The sequence below is a fragment of the Brachyhypopomus gauderio genome, unplaced genomic scaffold (assembly GCF_052324685.1).
Source record: "Brachyhypopomus gauderio isolate BG-103 unplaced genomic scaffold, BGAUD_0.2 sc67, whole genome shotgun sequence".
NCBI classification, from domain to species: Eukaryota; Metazoa; Chordata; class Actinopteri; order Gymnotiformes; family Hypopomidae; genus Brachyhypopomus; species Brachyhypopomus gauderio.
Window position 1 is genome coordinate 2,038,348 of NW_027506888.1, and position 20,084 is coordinate 2,058,431.

General features: G+C 47.2%; 2 protein-coding genes across 7 annotated transcripts in view; one reads left to right on the forward strand and one right to left on the reverse strand.

The window, feature by feature from the left end:
• tsc2 (TSC complex subunit 2) overlaps window positions 1-12,979 on the reverse strand; it is a 31,975-nt gene extending 18,996 nt beyond the window's left edge. For both annotated transcript variants that reach the window (XM_076989347.1, XM_076989346.1), the window contains exons 1-22: window positions 12,815-12,979; window positions 11,598-11,754; window positions 11,319-11,405; window positions 11,103-11,213; window positions 10,748-10,895; window positions 10,383-10,500; window positions 10,198-10,246; window positions 9,943-10,068; window positions 9,022-9,095; window positions 8,307-8,433; window positions 8,064-8,207; window positions 7,745-7,882; window positions 7,298-7,401; window positions 6,976-7,057; window positions 6,641-6,796; window positions 6,225-6,335; window positions 6,009-6,131; window positions 5,810-5,916; window positions 5,483-5,636; window positions 4,772-4,894; window positions 4,314-4,448; window positions 87-276 (exon numbers count right to left, since the gene is read on the reverse strand). In XM_076989347.1, the coding sequence (XP_076845462.1) occupies window positions 87-276; window positions 4,314-4,448; window positions 4,772-4,894; window positions 5,483-5,636; window positions 5,810-5,916; window positions 6,009-6,131; window positions 6,225-6,335; window positions 6,641-6,796; window positions 6,976-7,057; window positions 7,298-7,401; window positions 7,745-7,882; window positions 8,064-8,207; window positions 8,307-8,433; window positions 9,022-9,095; window positions 9,943-10,068; window positions 10,198-10,246; window positions 10,383-10,500; window positions 10,748-10,895; window positions 11,103-11,213; window positions 11,319-11,405; window positions 11,598-11,732 (2,542 nt within the window). In that variant the 5' untranslated portion in view covers window positions 11,733-11,754; window positions 12,815-12,979. The remainder of the gene's footprint in view (window positions 1-86; window positions 277-4,313; window positions 4,449-4,771; window positions 4,895-5,482; window positions 5,637-5,809; window positions 5,917-6,008; window positions 6,132-6,224; window positions 6,336-6,640; window positions 6,797-6,975; window positions 7,058-7,297; window positions 7,402-7,744; window positions 7,883-8,063; window positions 8,208-8,306; window positions 8,434-9,021; window positions 9,096-9,942; window positions 10,069-10,197; window positions 10,247-10,382; window positions 10,501-10,747; window positions 10,896-11,102; window positions 11,214-11,318; window positions 11,406-11,597; window positions 11,755-12,814) is intronic.
• Window positions 12,980-13,075: 96 nt separating this feature from the next.
• On the forward strand, window positions 13,076-17,911 carry nthl1 (nth-like DNA glycosylase 1). 5 transcript variants are annotated; one of them, XM_076989435.1, is made up of 7 exons: window positions 13,076-13,103; window positions 13,357-13,547; window positions 14,197-14,432; window positions 14,992-15,162; window positions 15,516-15,675; window positions 15,772-15,877; window positions 15,979-17,911. In XM_076989435.1, exons 2-7 carry the CDS (start codon window positions 13,448-13,450, stop codon window positions 16,496-16,498), a joined length of 1,293 nt encoding a protein of 430 aa, XP_076845550.1. In that variant the 5' UTR covers window positions 13,076-13,103; window positions 13,357-13,447; the 3' UTR covers window positions 16,499-17,911. The 5 variants fall into 5 exon arrangements, with proteins under 5 accessions (XP_076845550.1, XP_076845549.1, XP_076845547.1 ...); XM_076989434.1 differs by having other exon boundaries at window positions 13,084-13,103; window positions 13,354-13,547; XM_076989432.1 differs by having other exon boundaries at window positions 13,091-13,217; window positions 13,354-13,547.
• The last annotated feature ends 2,173 nt before the right edge of the window (window positions 17,912-20,084 follow it).

The following is a 20,084-nucleotide window of genomic DNA, read 5'->3' on the forward strand; positions in this document are numbered from 1 at the left end:
ACCAACAATCCACCCAAACGAGTCTCCATGGTGACTGTAACCATGGCACACGTAGGAGGGGCTGAGAGTGAAACGTTGCCACTCACTGGACAGGAACTCCAGCATGGGCGAGGCCATGGCAACCGTTGCAGAGATGTGCGTGAGCTTCACGATGAGCGCGGGAAGAAGCTTGATCATGATGTCTGGCATCTCCACGGTGCACATAGTGAGAGCCACCACACACTGCTTAGCACAGCGATAGATCAGGCCAGTCTCCAGACACTGCACCAGCTCCCTCTGGGGGAGGAATGAGAATTAATGTGTGACCCGTCTGGACTGATAGCTGTGGTAGGATGTAGGGTGTGTGTGAATTACCTGTCTGGACTGTTCTAGATAGCTGTGGTAGGATGTAGGGTGTGTGTGTGTGTGTTACCTGTCTGGACTGATCTAGATAGCTGTGGTAGGATGTAGGGCAGGCGTACTCAACTAAATTTGTCCGCGGTCCAATTTTGGCAGATACCTGTGACCTGAGGTCCGGTGCGGCGGGGGTGGCGAACGTAAGTTGTTGAGCGGGGGGGGCGGCGAACGTAAGTTGTTGAGCGGGGTGGCGAACGTAAGTTGTTGAGCGGGGGGTGGCGAACGTAACACTCGTGACGGAGTGTTTTTTCAATAGCCCTGAAATAAATGCTACGGTTTTGTTTTAGTCCGTATCCAGTTAATCAGGAATGAGATTGGGTCCGGACAGGACTGCGTTCGGGTCCGGATCCGGACCGCGGTCCGCCAGTTGAGTACCCCTGATGTAGGGTGTGTGTGTGTGTGTGTGTGTGTGTTACCTGTCTGGACTGTTCTAGATAGCTGTGGTAGGATGTAGGGTGTGTGTGTGTGTGTGTTACCTGTCTGGACTGTTCTAGATAGCTGTGGTAGGATGTAGGGTGTGTGTGTGTTACCTGTCTGGACTGTTCTAGATAGCTGTGGTAGGATGTAGGGTGTGTGTGTGTTACCTGTCTGGACTGTTCTAGATAGCTGTGGTAGGATGTAGGGTGTGTGTGTGTGTGTGTGTGTGTGTGTGTGTGTGTTACCTGTCTGGACTGTTCTAGATAGCTGTGGTAGGATGTAGGGTGTGTGTGTGTGTTACCTGTCTGGACTGTTCTAGATAGCTGTGGTAGGATGTAGGGTGTGTGTGTGTGTGTGTGTGTGTGTGTGTGTGTGTGTTACCTGTCTGGACTGTTCTAGATAGCTGTGGTAGGATGTAGGGTGTGTGTGTGTGTTACCTGTCTGGACTGTTCTAGATAGCTGTGGTAGGATGTAGGGTGTGTGTGTGTTACCTGTCTGGACTGTTCTAGATAGCGGTGGTAGGATGTAGGGTGTGTGTGTTTTACCTGTCTGGACTGTTCTAGATAGCTGTGGTAGGATGTAAGGGGTGTGTGTGTGTGTTACCTGTCTGGACTGTTCTAGATAGCTGTGGTAGGATGTAAGGGGTGTGTGTGTGTTACCTGTCTGGACTGTTCTAGATAGCTGTGGTAGGATGTAGGGTGTGTGTGTGTGTTACCTGTCTGGACTGTTCTAGATAGCTGTGGTAGGATGTAGGGTGTGTGTGTGTTACCTGTCTGGACTGTTCTAGATAGCTGTGGTAGGATGTAGGGTGTGTGTGTGTGTGTGTTACCTGTCTGGACTGTTCTAGATAGCTGTGGTAGGATGTAGGGTGTGTGTGTGTGTTACCTGTCTGGACTGTTCTAGATAGCTGTGGTAGGATGTAGGGTGTGTGTGTGTGTTACCTGTCTGGACTGTTCTAGATAGCTGTGGTAGGATGTAGGGTGTGTGTGTGTTACCTGTCTGGACTGTTCTAGATAGCTGTGGTAGGATGTAGGGTGTGTGTGTGTTACCTGTCTGGACTGTTCTAGATAGCTGTGGTAGGATGTAGGGTGTGTGTGTGTGTGTTACCTGTCTGGACTGTTCTAGATAGCTGTGGTAGGATGTAGGGTGTGTGTGTGTGTGTTACCTGTCTGGACTGTTCTAGATAGCTGTGGTAGGATGTAGGGTGTGTGTGTGTGTGTTACCTGTCTGGACTGTTCTAGATAGCTGTGGTAGGATGTAGGGTGTGTGTGTGTGTTACCTGTCTGGACTGTTCTAGATAGCTGTGGTAGGATGTAGGGTGTGTGTGTGTTACCTGTCTGGACTGTTCTAGATAGCTGTGGTAGGATGTAGGGTGTGTGTGTGTTACCTGTCTGGACTGTTCTAGATAGCTGTGGTAGGATGTAGGGTGTGTGTGTGTGTTACCTGTCTGGACTGTTCTAGATAGCTGTGGTAGGATGTAGGGTGTGTGTGTGTGTTACCTGTCTGGACTGTTCTAGATAGCTGTGGTAGGATGTAGGGTGTGTGTGTGTTACCTGTCTGGACTGTTCTAGATAGCTGTGGTAGGATGTAGGGTGTGTGTGTGTTACCTGTCTGGACTGTTCTAGATAGCTGTGGTAGGATGTAAGGGGTGTGTGTGTGTGTGTGTTACCTGTCTGGACTGTTCTAGATAGCTGTGGTAGGATGTAGGGTGTGTGTGTGTTACCTGTCTGGACTGTTCTAGATAGCTGTGGTAGGATGTAGGGTGTGTGTGTGTTACCTGTCTGGACTGTTCTAGATAGCTGTGGTAGGATGTAGGGTGTGTGTGTGTGTGTGTGCTACCTGTCTGGACTGTTCTAGATAGCTGTGGTAGGATGTAGGGTGTGTGTGTGTGTTACCTGTCTGGACTGTTCTAGATAGCTGTGGTAGGATGTAGGGTGTGTGTGTGTGTGTGTTACCTGTCTGGACTGTTCTAGATAGCTGTGGTAGGATATAGGGTGTGTGTGTGTGTTACCTGTCTGGACTGTTCTAGATAGCTGTGGTAGGATGTAGGGTGTGTGTGTTACCTGTCTGGACTGTTCTAGATAGCTGTGGTAGGATGTAGGGTGTGTGTGTGTGTGTGTTACCTGTCTGGACTGTTCTAGATAGCTGTGGTAGGATGTAGGGTGTGTGTGTGTGTTACCTGTCTGGACTGTTCTAGATAGCTGTGGTAGGATGTAGGGTGTGTGTGTGTTACCTGTCTGGACTGTTCTAGATAGCTGTGGTAGGATGTAGGGTGTGTGTTACCTGTCTGGACTGTTCTAGATAGCTGTGGTAGGATGTAGGGTGTGTGTGTTACCTGTCTGGACTGTTCTAGATAGCTGTGGTAGGATGTAGGGTGTGTGTGTGTGTGTGTGTGTGTGTTACCTGTCTGGACTGTTCTAGATAGCTGTGGTAGGATGTAGGGTGTGTGTTACCTGTCTGGACTGTTCTAGATAGCTGTGGTAGGATGTAGGGTGTGTGTGTTACCTGTCTGGACTGTTCTAGATAGCTGTGGTAGGATGTAGGGTGTGTGTGTGTGTGTGTGTTACCTGTCTGGACTGTTCTAGATAGCTGTGGTAGGATGTAGGGTGTGTGTGTTACCTGTCTGGACTGTTCTAGATAGCTGTGGTAGGATGTAGGGTGTGTGTGTGTTACCTGTCTGGACTGTTCTAGATAGCTGTGGTAGGATGTAGGGTGTGTGTGTGTGTGTTACCTGTCTGGACTGTTCTAGATAGCTGTGGTAGGATGTAGGGTGTGTGTGTGTTACCTGTCTGGACTGTTCTAGATAGCTGTGGTAGGATGTAGGGTGTGTGTTACCTGTCTGGACTGTTCTAGATAGCTGTGGTAGGATGTAGGGTGTGTGTTACCTGTCTGGACTGTTCTAGATAGCTGTGGTAGGATGTAGGGTGTGTGTGTTACCTGTCTGGACTGTTCTAGATAGCTGTGGTAGGATGTAGGGTGTGTGTGTGTGTGTGTGTTACCTGTCTGGACTGTTCTAGATAGCTGTGGTAGGATGTAGGGTGTGTGTGTGTTACCTGTCTGGACTGTTCTAGATAGCTGTGGTAGGATGTAGGGTGTGTGTTACCTGTCTGGACTGTTCTAGATAGCTGTGGTAGGGTGTGTGTGTGTTACCTGTCTGGACTGTTCTAGATAGCTGTGGTAGGGTGTGTGTGTGTTACCTGTCTGGACTGTTCTAGATAGCTGTGGTAGGATGTAGGGTGTGTGTGTGTGTTACCTGTCTGGACTGTTCTAGATAGCTGTGGTAGGATGTAGGGTGTGTGTTACCTGTCTGGACTGTTCTAGATAGCTGTGGTAGGGTGTGTGTGTGTTACCTGTCTGGACTGTTCTAGATAGCTGTGGTAGGGTGTGTGTGTGTTACCTGTCTGGACTGTTCTAGATAGCTGTGGTAGGGTGTGTGTGTGTTACCTGTCTGGACTGTTCTAGATAGCTGTGGTAGGATGTAGGGTGTGTGTGTGTGTTACCTGTCTGGACTGTTCTAGATAGCTGTGGTAGGATGTGAGGGCAGTGAGAACTGGAACTACAGCCAGCTGAACATCAGTGCGGGAGAACCCATCTGGGGTACGCTTCAGTTTCTCTGAGATCAAACGATCCGTCACCTACACACACACACACACACACACACACACACACACACACACACACACACACACACACACACACACACACACACACACACACACACACACACACACACACACACACACACGGTCTGTGTTGGACATTCAGGATCTGGGATGTCAATGATTTAAATTCATCATCAGAGTGGGCCATGTGGCCATTGTGGGAATGATTTATGGTTATAGAACATACAAGACAGAAGCATGCAGTAGAGGGCATGTCTGACGCAGGCCGTGTGTGTGTGTGTGTGTGTGTGTGTGTGTGTGTGTGTGTGTGTGTGTGTGTGTGTGTGTGTGTGTACCATAGAGCAGAGTGTAGAGCAGAGGTGATCCACATTGCAGGGGGAGGTGAGGAGCAGAACTTTGTACTGCAGAGTCCATGGCAGCTTATCCAGAAGCATCTTCAGAACCTTCCAGTCCGTCTCCTACCAACCACACATCCACTCAGAATTACCCCTGCACCAACCACACATCCACTCAGAATTACCCCTGCACCAACCACACATCCACTCAGAATTACCCCTGCACCAACCACACATCCACTCAGAATTACCCCTGCACCAACCACACATCCACTCAGAATTACCCCTGCACCAACCACACATCCACTCAGAATTACCCCTGCACCAACCACACATCCACTCAGAATTACCCCTGCACCAACCACACATCCACTCAGAATTACCCCTGCACCAACCACACATCCACTCAGAATTACCCCTGCACCAACCACACATCCACTCAGAATTACCCCTGCACCAACCACACATCCACTCAGAATTACCCCTGCACCAACCACACATCCACTCAGAATTACCCCTGCACCAACCACACATCCACTCAGAATTACCCCTGCACCAACCACACATCCACTCAGAATTACCCCTGCACCAACCACACATCCACTCAGAATTACCCCTGCACCAACCACAGTTTTGACACCCCAAATGAGTCATAATATCTATGTTACAAGAGAAAAACTAAGTCCCCAAAGTGGTGGGAGTGGTGTGTACCATCTTCAGGCACTGCAGTAACACACTGAAGGCGTGACTATAGGGCAGGTGGGCGGTACGGATAGATGTGGGCGGGGCCACTGGGGCAGGACTCCCTGCGGGTGGAGAGACAGTTCCTGATGGTTTTTTCTCCACCTCTCTCTTCTCTGTTCCACTGGGGGTCAAGACACACCAGACAAACATCAGACAAACCATTAAAAGTTTAACCCTCACATCATAAAGCAGCAGTAAACTAGTCTATGATAATGATTCAGAAAGCATGTCATTATCTGTGTGTGTGTGTGTGTGTGTGTGTGTGTGAGAGTGTGTGTGTGTGTGTGAGATTACCCCACATCACAGTAGCAGTAGGGACTAAATCTGAGCACTCCGTCCTTGTTGGGCACCCCCAGACGGTGCAGTGAATCCGCCCTCATCAGCAGTATGAAATCAAACACCTGCGGGAGAGGGAGTCAGAGCAGGAGACAGTTAGTCGTCTCGTGTGTGGTACACGCACACCGTTTGCCACCTTTGAACCGTGACCTCTGACCTGCAGGCGTATGGAGCTGGCGAGGACGGAGCAGTGCTTGTTCTTGTAGTGCAGCTGCAGGTGAGCGATCAGTAACTCGTACACTCGACTCGCATGGCTGGCAGGCAGGCTGTACATTTTACTCTGGATGGAGAGAGGAAGAGAAACACACGGACATAAGAGGCAAGCGTGTGTGTGTGTGTGTGTGGGTGTGTGTGAGGGTGTGTCCATGAGTACCTGCAGTATTTCTAGCAGCCCCAGGATGGCAGTCTTAACGTCCTCCATAGGAGACTCAGCCATGAGGTCCCCGTCACTGTCCACAGTACAGACCAGCGGCCGACTAGCCACCTGTACGGGAGACAGTATCACTCAGAGAGGCAGCACAACACCACACAAACCTACTGTGAACTAACTCTGAAAACAGGGGGGGAGACGGGCAGGAGAGAGAGAGAGAGAGAGATAGAGAGAGATAGAGAGAGATATAGAGAGATAGATATAGAGAGATAGAGAGATAGATAGATATAGAGATAGAGAGAGAGACAGATATAGAGAGATAGATATAGAGAGATATGGGGGGGGGGGGGGGGGGGGGCAACCCCATACCAGCACAGAACTCAAGACTCCACCCCCAGAACCCCCGAGGGGTGGTTCACCTTTTCGATGATGTCCAGCAGGCTGTTGAAATGGTGAGTGTTGCAGCCCTCGGCCAGGTCCACCAGCAGCTGGGTGGCCTGCTTGCGCACACACAGGTCCCTGTCCTCCGCTATCTGGCCCAGCTGGGGGATCACCACCACCTCTATCAGCTCCTCCTGTAGGAGGCGCAGTGGAGAGAAACAGTGTAGGCACCCCCCCACCGTACAGGTCTCAGATCCAACAAAAGCCCAGCTCTCTGGCCTCCAACAGCCATTTAGGTGTGAACTGAACCGAGAGGCAGAGAACTGTGTGGGGGGGGTTTGTGGGAAATGGAGTCTTTGTGCTAGATACTGACCTCATAAAGCTGCCTGTTGGTGCTGAGGACAAAAGAGAGGATGTGTAGCACTTTGATTCTGATCCCGCTACGCGTCTCATTCCTGAGAGAGAGACAGACCACGTTACAGACAAACCAAATATAATTTATAGAACTTCTTCTGACAGACAAAAAACTAGAGAGGGGGCTCTCTTCTGAAGATCCTTGAGAGGATCAACAGCGCAGAGAAGGCAGAAGAGCGGGGAAGTTTGGTGAAACTGGATCAGGGAACATCAGCCCGCCAGCCGGGATCTACGGCCAAGGACCTGCCACAGATCCAAACCCAGCAGGGAAGGATTCACACCTGAAGAACTTCTCTGTGAGACGGTACAGGCTCTGGATCCAGCCATCTTTAGCCGGGTGGATGGACTGTGCCCGGTAGGAGATCAGGGTCAGTACCGACGCGTCCTGAAATACACACCAGTCAGATCCAATCAACCACAACCTCCATCAGTCAACATCCTTGCCCAATGTTACAGAGTTAATACTGAAACATATTACATGTCAGTCAACCAATCAGCAATCATATCCACCAATCATACCAAAACACATCTGTACAATCCACTGTATCATCAAACCAAAGAAATCACAGAGGTTAAAATAGGCTGAATATAATCTAGATTATAAGCAACTCTAACACTCAGTTAATTCAATATCAATTTTGAAGTCCTACATTGCCCTGGTTTTCTGTTACTGATAATTAAACACAATAAAGGTAAATGAATGTGTGTGTGTGTGGGGGTCCACTAACGGGTCGTTTATCTGCGCATCTTTCCACCAGGCTGAAGAACCTCTCGGTGGAGCCGTGATACTCATTCTGCTCATACACCTCCTCCACCGTACTCAGCAGCTCCAACACGATCGCCTTCAGCTCCGGACTGCCCATGGTCTACACACACACACACACACACGCACGCAGAAGGGGAGGAAATGAGTGAGTGCTTCAGTAGACTCTTATAACACCGATATTGATGTTTCCTGGGCTGGGGGGGGGGGGGGGGGGGATCTATTTTTTTCATCTCCTTATAATGGCCAACAGTATGTACCTATGTGAGTGTGTGTACGTGTACCTGTATCTGTTGCAGTAGTTTTTCTATAATGGTCAACAGTATGTCCCAGGTGACCACCTGCAGATCTTTGCCGTACTTCTTAATGAGCCGTGTGATTGACAGGACGATCTCATAGGACACCACCTCATTAGCACAATTCATAGCCTGGGAGGTCCGGGAGGTCAAAGGTCAGATGCAGAGGTTGTTTAAACAAAACCATAAAGCTACTAAACCTATTATAGTTAATATCACCAACACACACACCTTGTAGAAGGACGGCAGCACCAGCGTGGGTGTGTTTTTAAGTGCGGGGAGTCTGTGTGCACCCCACAGCGCCATACCAACAAAAAACACCGCCCCTCTCAACAGAGCAGCATCCTCCGTGTACGCTCTAATGGAACGCAGAAGCCCGGGTCAAAGGTCAGACGTCACACAGTGATATAGCATCAAATGGACAGGGTGTGTGTGTGTGTGTGTGTGTGTGTGTGTGTGGGGGGGGGGGGGGGGTTACAGAAACACTAGAAGCAAAAATCTTCAATCAAGAATGTGACAATTCAGTGATAATCAGTGACATTTTTTTTCAAAATGATATTTAAATGTGGCAGTTATGGCCTGGTGGTAGGGAACTGGTCTTGTGACCGGAAGGTCGTGGGTTCGATTCCCAGACCTGAGGCCATGACTGAGGTGCCCTTGAGCAAGGCACCTAACCCCAACTGCTCCCCGGGCGCCTGGCTAGGGCTGCCCACTGCTCTGGGTATGTGTGATCCACAGCCCCCTAGTAATCACTAGTGTGTGTGTGTGTGTGTGTGTGTGTGTGTGTTCTGACTGCACAGATGGGTTAAAAGCGGAGGACAAATTTCGATTGGGGTGTAAAAATCACAATTGACAAAATATGGCACATTTACATTTAACATTTTAAAATAGCCACAAACATCTCTCTCCCTCTCTCTCACACACACACACACACACACACACTCACCTTTCCTCCATAATGCGGCACATGGTGTAGATGGCACTGTGCCCCAGGTGTGTCCCCAGTACTTTACGCATTAACTACAGAGACACACACACACACACACACACACACAGAGAGAGAGAGAGAAATCTTCACATCCAGAATCATATCCCCACACACTCCTGCCTACTGTGTGCACGCGGACCATTCTCTTGATACCACACACACACACACACACACACACACACACACACACACACACACACACACACAATGCAACTGTTCTGCTTACACATCCACAAGATTGACGCACACTGCGCTGTTGAGCTGTAACTCCATAAGACTCAGGAGCTAACAGGAGCTAACAGGAGCTAACAGGAGCTAACAGGAGCTAACAGGAGCTAACAGGAGAACAGAGCCTTAAAATCACACTAAAAAACACTTCACTTAGTAGCTTTAACTCAGCAATCACTTAACTTACAGTAGCTTTAAAGTCACTACTGACACTAGCTGTTCCAGAGGCAGGACAGAGGGAGGACCCGCTGCTGTGTGCCTGATAGTCGTGCCGCATCAACACCGGCCTGAACCACTCAGCTGAACTACGTTTCCCATGATCCCGTGGTACGCTAGCATGCTGCAGGTTCCCGCCCATGACTCCTCGCTCCTGGAGGGCTCCGCTCTGCTCGTGTCCACCAGGCACGTGTGACGCTGCTCTCATTGTCCGGTGACCACGCAATTCTACACGAAATTTGAGTTTAAGGGTCTCAGGTCTGAGCTCATTAACAGGCTCCAGAACACCTCTGGTTCTAGAATTCAACTAGACATCTGCAGCTCTAGAACTCAGTTTTCACACCTTTGGTTCAGCCACAGACACAAGGTCATTTTTATTTCTAAAGAGTTCAAAGGCAGAGCTGAGAGAGGCGTGTTGGGTGGGCAGGTTCTCACCTTCCAGCAGGACTCACAGAACTCCTTCACGTTCACCGTTCTGCACAGCGTGACGATGAAGATGGCCAGGGAGTCAGAAGGTAAGCAGTTATAGCACACTACCGCATCCAGCACCTGCAAAGCTACCTACAATACACACACAGAGCATGGTACACACTATGAGGACTGCACAAACTACCCCAGCCCTAGAGACAACACACTTCCAGGGAGTGTTCTCAAAAACATTAAGCATTAAGAAAGCATTAAGAAACGTACCTCAATGTCAGAAGAGGACGTAGTCCTGTTACACAGCAAGCAGATTTTTCTGTGAAACAGAAATAACGATCAGTCCAGACGTGTGTGTGTGTGTGTGTGTGTGTGTGTGTGTGTGTGTGTGTGTGTGTGTGTGTGTGTGTGTGTGTATTAGCGTGGATCGAGTGCATGTTTGATTTCTCACTCACTGGACCATAAGGGAGACGTTTTGGTCCAGATAACAGGAGTTAAATTTAACCAGGTTGACCAGAACATGTAAAAAATCAGCAGTCAAATCGGTGTCCATCCACACGAGCACAAACCGAGCTAGTGGGAGAGAACACACACACACACACACCGCGCGCGCACACATATACACACACACATACTTCATCATAGTACTGAAAGCTCATTTAATGAGGGTTCAAACATGTACATATTTTGACACCAACACATGCTAACAAAACATTCAGTGTCATCAGTGGTGTGTTTGTGTGGTAGGTCTCAGGTTTTCACCTCATGAATCACACCGTTCTCCAGGTTGTTCATGTGAATTCACATGTGTGCACCTCACCTATGTCGTCCTCCAGGTAGGTGACGTCTTTCCCGTTCTCCGTAAGGGCCTTGAACACCCCGAGCCTCTCTGACAGATCTTCATTACATGGCTGGTACTCCCAAATGATCTTAAAAAAATATGCTCTCAGTGGACCCAGTCTCTCCCCCTATAATCAGCACACACACACACACACACACACACACACACACACACACACACACACACACACACACACACACTATGTGATTGCTCTGGGTAGTGGTAGAACTGTGTGTGTGTGTGTACCGTACATGTCCAGTGAGGATATGTATGACAGCTCCGAGATGATGTAGCGCTCGGTGTGTGTGTGTGTGTGTGTGTGTGTGTGTGTTACCTGTCCCTGGATAATGGCTCTGAGCAGTAGTAGAACAGCATGTCGAGCTTCAGGTGGTTGGTCTGGCCGCATCATGTCTTCCACTGTCTTCCACAACGCCTCCACAGCATGCTGACACACACACACACACACACACACACACAATAAGATGCATACTTAATAAAGAGAATATAAAGCTGAACTGAAAACTTGCACATAACTGTCAGAAACTCTCACCTCCTCAAACTTTTTGGACTTAGCTAACTCACATACATGGTTGATCTCCCTGATCCTGTTACTGAGCCCACATTCAGGGGCCAGCTCCTGAGAGAGAGAGAGAGAGAGAGAGAGAGAGAGAGAGAGAGAGAGAGAGAGGGAGGGAGAGAGAGAGAACAGAGACAGAGGAGGTTTATAACAGTCGTCACAACATGTAATCAAAACACTGACATCAAAAGGCAATGGTGTCTGAAAGTGAGTGACACATCGCTCAGCCAATAGCGGAGCAGCAGCGCCGACCTTCAGAATGTCATAGGTGATGATGAACTCGGAGGGCTTGGGCTCGGTCTGCCTGCTGGCGAGGCGGGGGGTGCCCAGGCCAAACACCCCCTTCAGCTTCTCCTTCAGAGACTCCTTACTCTGCTGCTTATTCATGGTCCCGGGAGAGCAGGACGTACTGAGAAAGAGAGAAAATCTCAATACACGCGATAAATGGTCCTGTATTTAGGCGCAACATCTTTGCTGTCTCACTGCACATTTGATTTTGGAGGTTGGATGCAGTTAGACAGGGTTTGAACGCTCAGACTCATTCAGTACAAAGCGCTTCTATCAGGGCTTAGATCTGAGTCCGCGTCACATCAGTGTTCTTCCACACACCCCTGTTTTTGTCAACAGACCGGTAGTGTGTGTGTGTGTGTGTGTGTGTGTGTGTGTGTGTGTGAGAGAGAGAGAGCTGGAGTCCTGTACAGTTCAGGGTCTTTCTCTGTACAGTACATCTCAGGCGTAACTCTGACCCTCAGAGTGTCCCAGAACAAGGAACATGTTCAACTGTGCTGGACTCTTGATTGGCCATTCAGGGCCAAGGCTTGTTAGTTCTTTTCATCAGCACGGATGCAGTAGGCTACAAGATATACCCATGACAGGACAGTGTCCTTATCTACACATATCTGCACATATCTGTGTTAAGTTAGCACTGTTGCACCAAAACAACAGACGCCACTTCACTCAGAAAAACCTTAACACGAACTTGGAACCGCTTCAGAAACGAGAAGTATACGAATCATAACATCCACACTGAATTGCATAAAGCCAGCAGACCTCCCTATTCAGCCACACTGGGGACCTGTGCACCCGCAGTGGGCCGCCTTTGACCTCGGCTGGACACACACGTACACACACGTCACGTGCACAACACAGTTTCAGCACATTTGAACTTCCAAAAGATGTAGATACGGAGACTGGTCGAGAAGAGAGACGTGTTATATACTGACAAACTGAAGATGTGTCAAGAAATCCCTCGAGCGTCGCGACTGACTCCAAACGCAAGAGGAGAGAAGGCGTCAACACTCAAACACGCCTCGTCCTCACACCCACCGGTCCCGCTCAGGCACTTTTACCGTGGACAACCAAACCGATGTCCACCGCAAACAAGAATAAACAAACAGGCAAGCGTAAATAAATAAATATGTCGTAGCTGGCAGATTAGATGTATACCAAATGCAACAATCGGCTCTTACCGAGGGCCTCGCAGGGGAAAGCGTTGTTATCATGAAGGTGAATCTGGAATGCGGTCGACCCTAAAAGGCTACAGATGCCAGATATTGTATGCATTTAGCTCAATTTTATCCAGCAGACCAGCAAGCCACCGAAAATACCCCCGATCAGCCCCCCTCCTCCTCAGCCGGAAGTCATGTTTTAATAAACCAACATGCACTTCCTTAAAAAACAAATCACGTGGCTGCGATGTGCCGCGCATTCTGGGAGTTGTAGTTTTTACGTTAGTAGTTGTTCCGTCATATCAATCGGGTAGGCAGCCGCCACAAACTACATTAGATTACATTAGATTTAACGCCGTGAAAGTGGACCACGAACATCTGATGTGTTTTTGGCCGTCTGTGAAAAGTGCTATGTAGCTAGAAAGTACAGTTTGTGTTTTTACATTGTCAGCTTTAGTCATTTTGCGCCAAGCTGATGTTTTCTGTTTACTGATGTTTCCTCTGCATTGCAAGTGCGTTCCTTACTACACAAACTTGATAATGACTTCTCCCTATTTCAGCAGAGTCGCCTCTGCCCTGTCTAAAACAACCGACGCAGCGCCGGACGTTAAAACTTTACCAGAAGAAAAGGGACTCCTTAGACTGAAAACCATTATGTCTAAAGGACCAAAGGACAACGAGGTGGCCATAAAGGAGGAGGCGGAGGAGCGCGGTGTCTCTACCGTGGGAGGGTCTGCAGGTGGACATTGGACAGGTGGGCTACAGAGACGGACATGGCGGCCCTGCGCTTAGTGCAGCACTATACACAGCTGGATATAGACGGGCGATGTACGGTAATCGAGTAGTGAAAAGGGGGCTCCACTGTGTTGTCAGTGTGTTTGCTCCCAGTAAACTACCTTTTAATAGTCACACTTGGATGTCAGAATGCATCAGTGCAGTCAGACTAGACTGGTATACAGTTGTTAGACGTGATCAGCTTTCTGCTTTTAAGAAATTAGCAATAGTTTAGGTCACCTTAAGATTAGTGGACTTGGGACACTAGTAGAATCTATAAGAGCGTTTTAATTGTCAATTTAATTGTGGGGAATAGGAAGAAACCTCGGGAGGACCAGGACTCAAAAGGGAACCCATCCTCCATTGGGCGGCCCGTTAACACACACATTACACGAAATCAAATTATACAGACAAATACACAAGTCACAAACAAATCACACAATCAGGCTAAGAATAAGGTAACTCAAATTAAAGTTCTGGGTGCTGATATTGTCAATGTAAATGTCTTGTGATGAACGCCAGGTTTTCATTCCGTGTCGGAGTGATGATACTGGTATTGTAGGCTCCGACTGCAGTGTTACTCCCCAGATGGGAGATATCAAGATAATAAAAGTCTTTATTTTTTGCAGGACTTATGGGGGATCCAAGCCATATTCACACCTCTTTAAAATCACCACGCACTCCAAGAAGGGGCCATGTTAAAATGGAATATGAGGATGAGGAGCCCAGGGTGAAGAAGGAGGTCTGGGAGCCTCCTGATTGGAGGAGACAGTTGTCTTTCATCAGGGAGATGAGGAGTGGGCGGGATGCGCCTGTGGACCACATGGGGGCAGAGAAATGCTACGACCCACAGGCTTTACCTGAGGTGATTACAAACCGCACAAATGTAGGCCAACACTCCTGGAACCGGTTCAGTCCAATCGTCTCACAGTGTCACAAGTATCACAAGAATTGGAAACTGTCCAAAGAAATGCTTGCTCTACCATCTTATATCAATATTTTCATTTATGTGTTCTTGAGGCAATGTCTGAACCAACGAACCGATTAAAAATATATATTATAAGCATTCATGTTGAAGTTAAGGTCTACAGAAGGGGGTCTGGTTCCTAATCATTCAGAATGCTCTAGAATATTTGTAGACACACACACACACACAGATGGTGTGTAATTCAAAGACGACCAGAGACCGTATTGTTCTAACCATTAAGGGAGGTTTATTTAGGTTTATTTAGGAGCTTTAGGTGAGTTGGATTGAAAATATTTGTGAGCTAAAGTAAATATACCTCTCTCTCTCTCTCTCTCTCTCTCTCTCCCTCTCTCCTTCTCTCCCTCACTCCTTCTGTCTCTGTCTCTCTCTCTCACCCCCTCTCTCTCTCTCTCTCACCCCCTCTCTCACTCTCTCTCTCTCTCCCTCCCTCTCTCAGGTCAGGCGTTTCCAGGTGTTGGTCTCTCTGATGTTGTCCAGTCAGACTAAAGATCATGTGACAGCTGCAGCCATGCAGCGGCTGCGTGCACACGACCTCACCGTGGCAACCATACTCAAAATGGAGGATGGCACACTGGGCAAATTGATCTATCCCGTGGGTTTCTGGAAGGTAATAACACACTTGCACACAGGAATTTCAAGGTTGCTGCAAGCACTCCTCTACACAAAACCTACTGGTTTTCTATGTTATATGAATCTCCACACAAGGACTACATCAGGTGTCCGGTTCAACTCTGGGATAATCACTACATGAAGAGAACATTGTCAAGATTAATCAACCTCACTCGACTCTAGCGTTTAGAAGCTGGAGAACTTGCTTTGCTGAAACAGGAACTTGAGATTACAGCTTGAATTACTGTTAGATCTTCATTCCTGTGCCAGTATGTTTTACTTCTGTTGGTTTTACACTCTCTCTCTCTCTCCCTTCCACACACACACACACACACACACACACACACACAGACAAAGGTCAAATACCTAAAGCAAGCGACTGAGATGATCCATAAAGAGTTTGGGGGAGACATCCCCAACACTGTGGAGGATCTGGTCCGTCTGCCTGGAGTGGGCCCCAAGATGGCCCATCTCACCATGGCCATCGCATGGAACCAGATCTCAGGCATAGGTGAGCTAACGGGAGGATGCTCAGGTGCATCAGTATTGATGTAATCAACTCTGGAGAAACTTCCTGTCTGTCTCTCTCTTGCGTGTGTGTGAGCAGGAGTGGACACACACGTTCACCGTATCTCTAACAGACTGGGATGGACTCCCACTCAGACCAAGAACCCTGAGAACACCAGACGAGCACTAGAGTGCTGGTTACCAAAGTAACGAGTGGTTCACAGTGTTTGAACTTTTATGAATAGCACATATATTTTTGATTTAAAAATTTTTCTCTCTGTCTTTCTCTCTCTCCACCCCCGTGTAGAGAACTGTGGTGTGAAATAAACTTGCTCCTGGTTGGCTTTGGGCAGCAGGTGTGTTTACCTGTCGCTCCACTGTGCTCTGCCTGTCTGAACCAGCACACCTGTCCCTCTGCTCACCTGCCCTCTCCCAGCAAGAGGCCCAAACCTGGCTCACCTCTCTCCCCCAGGGCGCCTGCAAACCCGCTCACAGCCTCCGGGATTAAATCCGAGGTCCCAAAGGAAGAAACCCCTCCCTCACCGTCCCATTCACAAAGTAGGGCGACCACAACCAAAACAGAGGCAATGCACGATAAAAGCAAACCGATGGCTACTGCTCTGACTCACCACACCAAAGATGGCAGTCCTGGCTCCGGGAGACAGCGGGGAGGCAGGCATCAAGGAGCCCTCTCTGAGCTGCCAGCCCTTCGGCCGACGAGGAAGACACGGAGGGGGAGAGGGTGGGTGCCCCCTAGTGGTGCATTTACAGAAGAGCAGGACAAGACCTCTCTCCCCCAGCTACGAACTAGAACCCACAAGCACTGATTTTGTATTAAGGTAGACAAACAAACAAACAAATAAATAATTCAATATAAACTCCCCTGAGACGTTTAATACATACTACAGAAGACGAAGGTCTGGTCTTTTACAAAACATAAAAATCCTCTAATAATCATAATCTGTCCTGACCTCTTTATTAGGGAATACATATAGGGGCTCGAAGTAATTCCATTCAAAAAGTGAATCTTGTATATTATACTCATTCATTACACACAGACTGATATATTTCAAGTGTTTATTTCTTTTTATTTGATGACTATACCTCACAACTAATGAAAACCCCAAATTTAGTATCTCAGGAAATTAGAATATTACCTAAGACCAATACAAAAAGTGATTTTTAGAAATGCTGGCCGACTGAAAAGCATGAACATGAAAAGTATGAGCATGTACAGCACAGTAATGCGGCAGGGCGTGGAGTTGATCATTCTGTGGCACTGCTCAGGTGCTATGAGAGCCCAGGTTGCTTTGATAGTGGCATTCAGCTCTTCTGCATTGTTGGGTCTGACATATCTTCCTCTTCACAGTACCCCATACATTTTCTATGGGGTTAGGGTCAGGCGAGTTTGCTGGCCAATTAAGAACAGGGATACCATGGTCCTTAAACCAGGTACTGGTTGCTTTGGCCCTGTGTGCAAGTGCCAAGTCCTGTTTGAAAACGAAATCTGCTTCTCCATAAAGTTGGTCAGCAGCAGGAAGCATGAAGTGCTCTAAAACCTGGTAAATGGCTGCATTGACCTTGGACCTCAGAAAACACAGTGGACCAACACCAGCAGATGACATGGCACCCCAAACCATTACTGACTGGAAACTTTACACTGGACCTCAAACAACGTGGATTCTGTGCCTCTTTTCCTCCAGACTCTGGGACCTTGATCTCCAAAGGAAATTAAACTTTTACTTTCATCAAAGAACAGGACCACTCAGCAGTAGTCCAGTCCTTTTTGTCTTTTTGATGCTTCTGACACAAAAAGCAATTGGTCTAATATTTTTCTTACCTTAAATGGTTTTTCAGTACACCTAAATCTACCACAAAAAGCTTAGGTGTCACTATTGATTCTGATCTTTCGTTTGACACACACATATGCAACATCACTAAGGCTGCCTTTTTCCATTTACATAATATCGTTAAACTGAGACATTTACTTTCATTAGCTGATGCAGAGAAGCTGGTCCATGCTTTTGTCTTATCAAGACTGGACTACTGTAGCGGTCTTTAAATTAGATGCTCTAAAATGTCTCTAAAGCAACTCCAACTTGTACAGAATACTGCAGCTAGAATCCTAACAAGGGCTAGAAAATTCACATTAGTCCTACGCTCTTGGCACTGCACTGGCTTCCAGTTAAATATCGAATTGATTTAAAATTCTTCTGTTGACCTATAAAGCATTAAATGGTCTTGTCCCACAATATTTGAGTGAACTCGTTGCATACTATAACCCATCTCACCTGCTGCGCTCCCAAAATGCAGGCTTTCTCTTATTCTTGCTCATTTTCAAAACTACAGCTGGAGACAGAGCCTTTTCCTTCAAAGCCTTCAGTTAATGTATTACATACAGTCATTGAATCTTCTGGAAATCTGAGATGTTTATGCTGTCATCCAGACATGTAATGCGTTTACTTTAGTTGTGATAATGATTTGGTGGATAGAAATAGCTGAGTGACCTCATGACTGTGGTCACCTCCAGACCGATGGCAACTCCTACCTGAGGCCCAACACACACGTTGGAGAGACTGCTCGGTCTAGAAATAGTACCATAAATATGGACTTCTACTAGCTTCCACTACTATATATAAATATATAAATTATATTTTTATATTTAGCATAAGGATGCGATTATATGATTTTATAATAATATAATACTGTATTGAGCTGAGTGCTTAGCAGTGAATAATGACAAAAAAAAAAGACTCGTTGCCAATTATATATTTATTTACAGGAAATAAAATAATGAAACATAACAGTGACATCACCTGGCCTCGAGGATTCCTAGGGTCATTTAAATTCTTGCCCTGGTTTTGCTGTGGGCCTGATTGTAGCGGGACTGTGGTCCAGGTGCAGGATCTGAATGGGGAGTCATAAGGTAGGCCTATAGGACAGGCAGGGATACCCTCTGTCTCCATGAAGGAGGCCGTCATAGTGTCATATAATCACATTTAGTGCCCAGATTTGTGGTGTCTCCTGGCATAAGCCAGTTATGGAAATCAAAGAGGAATTCCACAGGTTTGTCTTTAATTAACAGGGACAATAAATAAACTAAGCAAAGGAGAAGCAATATGTAAAGAACTTCATTCCATTTAAATTTTAAGGATTTCCTAGAGTGATTGGCTGCATTGATGGAACCCACATATGCTACTTGTTACAGCACCATCAGAACATGAAGGGGATTACATAAACATAAAATCCATCCATAGCATTAATGTACAGGTACTAACCTTTATAACCCTTAATGAATAATGTACTTATCTTTAATAGTAACAAAAATAACGTAGCTATTGTAACTGACCGTTCTCCCCATCAAAATCATATGTGATGCTTCCCACCTCATCACAAATGTTGAAGCCAGATGGCCAGGATCCGTGCATGATTCCCGGATTTTCTGGGAGTCCACACTTTACAACAAATTTTGAACAGGGTAGGCCTGTGGTAGTTTTGCTAGTTGTTGTTCACATGCAGCGTCATAGTCATTGCAAACCCTAAATGTGATTTTAATGCCAGACACACATTTCGCACAAACCGACATAGACCTACAATAGCTTTGCTGACAGGTAGAGTGCTTTTTAGTCTGTATATTCCAGTGTATTTAGTCTGTATATTCCAGTAAGGTATGTTCTCACTGACGATAACATATTCTATACACTGGGTTACACTGGTGGCCTCGATTGGACAAAAGTGTAGGGATTGGGCGCTCAAAGGGCCTTCTCACCATGGACTGCTGGGGAATGTTAATCTGGACAACATGTACATATCTGAATTTGTGAGAGCCGGGCGACTGTAAGTGCAGGAACTAGTGTTTGAAACTCTTTGGCAGTAATTGGATTAAAATTTAATCCAAAAGTAACAGCAAACTATTCAGATTACTTTACCTTAATAGTAATCTCGAACGGAATACGTTGTAAATGTCCCCCGCCAAAACCCTTTTGTTGCTTTGTATTGCTGTATGTTTAATAGTCCCGTTGAATTGTTTATTTAAATCTCTCAGTAAATACAGTAGGCCTTCCATGTCGTGAATTACACAGGTTTGTTACTGTATAGAGTATGTCTATACTGTATGTCTATTTTGTGTCGTCTGGTAAATCTACAAGCCTTCTCACACAACAAGGTGATGTCAGTGAAGATTTTAAATGCAAGTGTTCGTCCAGATTTATTCCAGCAGAGGGCGGTAAAGCTACAGGAAAAAAAGTTTCTTCAAGCGTCACACCCATCCCGCCAGCCTGAACGTGAGAACACAAGTGATGTGTTAATGGGTTGTGTGGCGCCTCGTCCTGCGCACGGTGACGTAGCGGGCTCCCGATCCAGGAACAGTGTTTACGGTAAACACTGAAAGATCTCAATGTGGATGTGAGCGAG